Source organism: Hyla sarda, chromosome 11 (assembly GCF_029499605.1).
Source record: "Hyla sarda isolate aHylSar1 chromosome 11, aHylSar1.hap1, whole genome shotgun sequence".
In the NCBI taxonomy this organism is placed as follows: domain Eukaryota; kingdom Metazoa; phylum Chordata; class Amphibia; order Anura; family Hylidae; genus Hyla; species Hyla sarda.
In genome coordinates, this window is record NC_079199.1 from 29,700,467 (window position 1) to 29,707,948 (window position 7,482).

Consider the following 7,482-nt stretch of genomic DNA (forward strand, 5'->3'; position numbering starts at 1 on the left):
AAAAACTTAGCTGTGTGATGTGCCCAAAAAGCTGAACTTTTTTTTTTTTTTTTTTTTTACCCAGTTTGCTGTACGGGATCATTAACATTATATTTTAGAGTTTGGACATTTACGCACTTGACGATACCAAATATGTTTATTATTTATCATTTTTTATATTAAAATGGGGAAAAAGGGTGATTTAGAACTTTATTTGGGGAGGGGCTTACAGCCACCGGGGCCCGCCGTGCATGAAGTGAGTGCAGCTCTTGTGCTCTCTTCACAGCCGTAAATGTACGGTGCTGTGCACGAAATATCTCTCTGCGGCTCCGTGCATTTACGGCGCGTTTCCTTAAGGGGTTAAAGGGGTTGTCCCACTAACACTTATCCCCTATCCACTGCTACATTCATTTTATATGATAGTTGGCGTTAATCTTAATATCCTGGCATTAATCTATAAATACTGGGGAACAGCACGAGGTAAGCTGTGCTGCCTATATACCTCCTGATGACACATGATGAAACATGTAGAGGGGGCATTGCAAATGTGTTTTTAGGATAGTCATCAGAGGGCGCTCTGATCGTCAGTGTCTGCCTTATGAGCTGTGGGTTCATGTACACATTCCCACTAACTAGAACATGAGATAGGTGTGTGTCCACTTGCATACTGGTCCAACTGAGGCATAGTGACATGTATTTTAATCACTATTTTTGAGCACTGTTTTATATTTTATACTAATAATATTTTATACTAATTTTATAAATAAATAAAAGTTATGTTTTGGGGCTATCTTCCTAGAGGGATTTCTGTACCCCAGGCATTGCTCAGGGTTTTTTTTTTTTTTTTTGTGTGAGTGACTGATAAATATAGTTGAACACTGTATTCTGCTATATCTTTGGCAGTCTCCTAGACAGTGGATTCCGTGACAGTGCACACATGACCACTGCTCTAATCCTAAACAACAGTCATCACCCCTGTTCCCGGGATTTTGGGGCTCCCAGCAATCAGGCCTTATTCCCCATCTGGCAAAGCAAGAATATGTGATGTCGGTGGGACAACTCCTTTGCATTAGCTGTTAATGTAAAGATTTCTGCTTTTTGCATGTCCGTGCATGAACTAACCTCTTCATTGTCATGTTTCAGTGAATGGCACTACCTCTGCATTCACACTGCCTGCTGCCAGGCCTGCACAAGTCTCTGTGGCTCCCACAGCAGCACCTGTTCGTGAGACCAATCCATGGGCAAATGCTCCAACAGCATCTGCCCAGCAAGTGGTTAACACTGGAGCACCACCTGTGGCCACTGTTGTTGGTAAGCCCACAATAGATAGACTGCACCGGTTCATTCACATGACTACATATTTCTTGCTATACACAAGGACCGTTTTCGTTATTTTCCTCTGTTGGGTCCATCCTCATGTTTGATACAAAAAAAAGCCAAGGAAAGAAAGGGAATGCCGGCACTGTAGCTGTGCGTATAATGTGGATCTGACAATGAGGGGAATGGAGGAGGAAACAATGGATGAGGAAAAAATTCAGGCTAGGGCAGGTGGTGCTCACGTATAAATAGTATACAGTCCAAAAGGTATGCAATTACAGAAGACACGGAGCACTCACCCAATGTGTAGAAGATCCTGACTGGCTTATTCCGTCTCTTCAGAGCAGGGGAGACGGTAGATGGTAGCCAGCATCTGAAACTCCCCCGGTTCCATCTACCGTCTCCCCCGCTCAAGTCTGAAGAGACCGAATACGCCAGTCGGATCTTCTACACATCAGGTGAGTGCTCCGTATCTTCTGTAATTGCATACCATCCTCACGTTTGGCATATGCAGACAGAGGCAATGCTACATAAAAAAGCTATACGGCAGAGTTCCTATCCCTGTCATCTGATCTGTAGCTTAAAGGGTTATGCCAAAATTAAGTTATTTTCTGTCAATGAAGGTAAGAGGGGGGCGTTCTTCAACTGCTTGGACCCTCACCTATTTCAGGACAGTTTTGATTGGTCAGTGACTGAGGGTTCAAAGCCTGACCGATCCCTTGAACAAGCCAGGACAAGTGCACAGCTAAGCTAGTTCTTTTACTTCCGTGCCAGGCATGATGAAGCGAAACGCGAAACGCGTTGCATTATGGGAATAAAGTAGAAGTTTTACCTTCAAGCGCCTCTCTGACTGCCTATATTGGAGGAAATTGTGTTGGATCAATGTAAGTCTAGGGCAGTGTTTCCCGACCAGTGTGCCTCCAGCTGCTGCAAATCTAAAACTCTCAGCATGCCCAGACAACCAACGGCTGTCCGGGCATGCTGGGAGTTGTAGTTTTGCAGCAGCTGAAAGCACACAGGTCTAGGGTACTGTCATAGTCGCGTGCACAGTGAGCTCAGCCACACGCCTCTGTCCCCACTTGTTCTAGTGATTGGTCAGGGTCTGAACTCTGTCGACCACCTGTCAAAATCTTTTTCAGGTACATTTTACATTTTGAGCCCCTGTATTTGCGATTGTATACGCACTTACCGTTTGTTATGTGATGATGACATGATGATAAATGTTTCCAATTTACACAAATATACAAAGACTTCATTTAGTTTGTTTCAAGAGCTTGTAGGGTAGAATTAAAAAGGTTAAGTGGATCTACATATTAAGATGATTTTGATCCATATTTTTTTTTCTCCTCAGGCTCTGAGTTTGTATCCACGCCTACTGCGGTCCAGTCCAATCACAAGCGGACTCCCTCAGAGGCAGATCGATGGCTCGAAGAAGTGTCCAAAACTGTTAAGTCTCAGCAAAGACAATCCCCAGTTCCTGCTCCGGTCATTCAAGCGCCGCCTCTTATTCAGCCTGTTGTTGCTGCGGCACCAAATCCCACTCAGCCTTACCCAACAAACACTTTTATAGCACCACCACCTGTGCCAGTCGCCATAGTCCCAACTATACCACCTGCATTTATACCTGTGCAGCAACCTTACCCTGTAGCAAATGGTATGAACTACCCAGCTCCTAGTGTCCCGGTTGTTGGCATTACACCCTCACAGATGGTTGCTAATGTGTTTGGAGCGGCGGGTCACCCACCGGTCTATCAACCGAAGCCGTCACCAGGTCTGGTCAAGCAACAGACATTCCCAACCTACGAGACTAATAGCACCACCAGCAGTCCATTCTTCAAACCGTCTCCTCAGCAGCAAAACGGTTCCGTGGCATTTAACGGGTTAGACAGCAGCGGTTGGGATTTGGGTGCCAAGCACCAACAAGGGCAGACTTCATCAGCTGCTGTAGACCCTTTTGAAGCCCAGTGGGCAGCATTAGAAAGCAAGTCAAAAGCTCGTGGTAACCCGTCTCCAACCAATCCCTTCTCCAGTGACCTCCAGAAGACATTTGAAATAGAACTTTAAAGCCACAATGGATGTGGGTCTGCAGAGTGGGGACTGGTATAAGAATAATTTTTCTCATAAATTCTCTATAGGATATTTTAGAAATGGACCAACGAGGGGGGATGGAAGCTGCAAAGTTCACCAAAAAACAGAAAGAAAAACCTATATTATATGAAACCACATGAAATCATCAGTGTTCTGCAAATCTTTCATTGGCTTCCCTCGCAACGCAGATCAGAGAAGATTCTGTACTGTGGTCATGGGAAGATTTAAGGATGGACCTATATTCATTGAAAGAAACATGGCTACACACCCGGAGATATGACTCTCTGCAAAGCAATGTAGTAGTGCCTGAGCTTCCAAATTAATATAAGAAGAAAATATATATGTATATACTGTATACAGATCTAGGGTGTTATATGGCGGACGTTATGAACCCGGTGCTGCCAGGTGCATGGGGCCGCAGTGCACTTCTCAGCACTGAGTTGCTGCCTCCTACTGGCAGCCAAGGGAATAAAGCCAAAATCTTTATTTTTATGCAGATATTTTAAATAGTTTTGGGTTAATGGTTGTATAAGTTTGTAAGTAATCTTGCCAAAGGTTAAAACAAAAAAAGAGGGTTCAGTTGCTAGTAATGTATATATGATTTGATTTAGCTGCTAATTCTTATTTGAACTGGACCGCCTGTGGTTTTATCTCCATGCCGTACGTCGCATTCAGATGTAAGTAGTCATTGCTTAAATTGTCACGAGCAGTGAAATATCTCTATATAAAAACAAAAACAAATTAAAGAACAGTATTTGTGTGGCATAAAAGCCATCGCAACTTGTCTCAATTTTTTTTCCCTTCTTACACAACTCAATATTGCCTAATATAATATATATATATATATATGTATCTATATAAATGTTGTTTCCTTTGACAAACTGCTGTTTTTTTTGTTTTATGTTTTATATATTTTATATATTAATATATATTTTCTCATATATATATATTAATATATACAGTTTAGAGTTTTAATACCACTGTTATGCACAGTATATCTATTGACTTATACAGCTTTTTTTTTTAATGTTCTTTGACTTTTATTCACTATTTCCGTGTTCCTGTTTTTGTTCATCGCTTCTTGTATACCTCAATTCACAGAGATTCATCTTTTATCTGTAGGTTTTGATCTTACAGTCGTGTATATTTGTACCAATTTACTTTAACAGAATAAACATTGGTGGTGGAAATGATGACTTTCTCTTTTGCTACTTTGTGTCTTCCTGTTTTTAGCCCTTTCTTGAGCGGGCAAGTTTCATTTGCAATGCAAAACACAAATTTTCTATACTATACAATGCATTCGAAAATTCTTCAGTCTCTCACTTTGTTCACAATTTGTCATGTTGCGACCATGAGCTAAAATCAACAAAACTAAAGTTTCCCCCCCATTAATGTGCACTCAATACCCCCATAATGAAAACCATTTTCTTTTTAACAAAGTAAAAAAGAGATCGATGCACTCACCAGGAAATATAGTAGTGGATACTTTGTTGACATTTTAGTCCGTATGCATTGGTCCCTCAACATACGATGGTAATCCGTTCCAAACGGTCCATCGTTTGTTGAAACCATCGTATGTTGAGGGATCCGTGCAATGTAAAGTATAGGACAGGGGTCTACAACCTGCGGACCTCCAGATGTTGCAAAACTACAACACCCAGCATGCCCGGACAGCCGTTGGCTGTCCAGGCATGCTGGGTGTTGTAGTTTTGCAACATCTGGAGGTCCCCAGGTTGAAGACCACTGTTAGAGAAAGTTGTACTCACCTGTCCCCGCCGCTCCGGACCGTCACCGCTGCCTGGGATGTCGCCGTCCATCGCTGTCGCCGCGTCCCCGTGGTGTCCCCGATGCTCCGGCAAGGCCTCTGCTTCCCCGGCAACCGCGCTCTCCGTTGCGGCGATCACGTTGCTACGCACGCCGCTCCTATTGGATGACGGGACGGCGTGCGCAGCGACGTGATGACGACTATGTAGAGGGCCGATGATGGAGGGGATCCCGAAGAGGACGCGCCGGAGCCCCGAGGACAGGTAAGAGACATCACCGGAGCTCACGGGGCACCGTATACGGCTATCCGGTGGCAGCTGAAGCAGTCTGTGCTGCCGTATAGCAGTTTATGCGATGGCCCCAACATAAAAAGCATTGTATGTTGATGCTGCCTTCAACATGCGATGGCCTCGGAGAGGCCATCGCATGTTGAAATTATCGTAGGTCGGGGGGGTCACTGTATACTGTTGAAGGAAGGACTTTGGAGCCGGGCAGCTATGATGAAACAGCAGCGGGTGAACCACAAACACCTGCAAAGCAGGTGTTTGTGGTTCACCCGCTGCTGTTCCATCATAGCCGCCCGGCTCCAAAGTCCTTCCTTCTACAGCATATACGGACTGCATGTCAACAAAGTATCCACTACTATATTTCCTGGTGAGTGCACATAATTTTTTATTTTTTGCTTCCTTTTATGGATTTTATCTTGGTAATACATGCATGCACCCCAGTGAAAAAGAAAGGCTCTTTTGTTCAGAAGTTGCTTTTTGATGTACGTATTAGCCACAGTGCCATTGACGCTTTTTGTATATACATGTTTTTTTTTTTTTGTTTTTTTTTTTTAAATAGACAGAAATATTCAGACCCTTTTACCTTTGTACTTAATTGATGCTCCTTTTGGCAGTAATTTCAACCTCCAGTCTTGGGGGGTGAGGCTGCAAGATTTACACACCTGGATTTGGGGATTTTCAGCTATTTTTCTCTGCAGATCTTCTTAAGCTCCATTAGGTTGGATTCAAGTCTGGACACTCAAGGACATTCACAGAGTTGTTCCTAATCCACTACTGTGTTGTCTTGGCTGTGTGCTTAGGGTCATTGGGGGAGATTTATTAAAACCTGTGTACAGGAAGAGTGGTGCAGTTGCCCATAGTAACCAATCAGATCGGTTCTTTCATTTTTCAGAGGCCTTTTTAAAGGGGTACTCCGGTGCTTAGACATCTTATCCCCTATCCAAAGGATAGGGGATAAGATGCCTGATCACGGGAGTCCCGCCGCTGGGGACCCCCGGGATCTTGCACTCGGCACCCCGTTTTTAATCAGTCCCCAGCTAGTGACAGCTATCACGCCCCCTCCCGTAGGCTTGCATTGAGGGGCAGAGCGTGACGTCAGGCGGTAGCGTGACATCACACGCCGCCGGTCGTGTGGTCGCCGGTAATCAGACCCGGAGCGAACACGCTCCGGGGACTGATTACAAACGGGGTGCTGCGTGCAAGATCCCGGGGGTCCCCAGCGGCAGGACTCCCACGATCAGGCATCTTATCCCCTATCCTTTGGATAGGGGATAAGATGTCTAAGCATTGGAGTACCCCTTTAAAAATTAAAGAGGCAAAATGGTTGCTTTGGGTAACTGCACTACTTCCTCTACAAGGAGTTGTAACAACTCTCCCTCCAAAATTGTCTTTATGGAAGGTGAATCTTCAGCCCAGTCTGAGGTCCAGAGCACTCTGGATCAGGGTTTTATAAAGGATAACTCTCTGTACTTTGTTCTGTTCCGCTTTCCCTCAACCCTGACCAGTATCATTGTCCCAAACACTGACCCCTTAAACCCCTTCACCAAGCTTTACTGTAGGGATGGTATTGGTCAGGTGAAGCGCAGTGCTTGGTTTAGGTTTACTCCAGATATGATGCTCCAGAAAGTTCTATTTTGGTTTAATAAGATCAGGAAATTGAGTGTACAACTATCAGGAAAAAATATGTTTTGCACAAGGATGCAACATAACAAAATGTCCAGCATACAGACTAGGGGTCGACCGATTATTGGTTTGGCCGATATTCACGATTTTGGACGATATCGGTATCGGCAATTACCTTGCCGATAATGCCCCGCCCCCCTGTCCAGAGACCACCGCCGCCGTATTGACTCCCCATCCCCGGTTTTATAATTTCCTGTTCCCAGGGTCTGCGCTACTTCTGGCTCCTGCAGCGTCCTGCGCTATTGCTGTCCACTGCGCAATGACTAATGACGTCCCCATGTCACCGGCAGTGCGCACAGTGACAGCTATGGACGCCGCCGGAGCCAGAAGTAGCGCGGACCCTGGGAACAGGAAATTATAAAAC

At 44.7% G+C, this 7,482-nt stretch overlaps 1 protein-coding gene across 3 annotated transcripts in view; it reads left to right on the top strand.

Annotated features, from left to right (window-relative positions):
• NUMB (NUMB endocytic adaptor protein) overlaps window positions 1–4,566 on the top strand; it is a 111,789-nt gene extending 107,223 nt beyond the window's left edge. For 2 of the 3 annotated variants that reach the window (XM_056547061.1, XM_056547062.1), the window contains 2 exons: window positions 1,123–1,290; window positions 2,648–4,566. In XM_056547061.1, coding sequence (XP_056403036.1) covers window positions 1,123–1,290; window positions 2,648–3,360 — 881 coding nt within the window. In that variant the 3' untranslated portion in view covers window positions 3,361–4,566. The remainder of the gene's footprint in view (window positions 1–1,122; window positions 1,291–2,647) is intronic. The other variant, XM_056547063.1, reaches the window with a different exon arrangement.
• The last annotated feature ends 2,916 nt before the right edge of the window (window positions 4,567–7,482 follow it).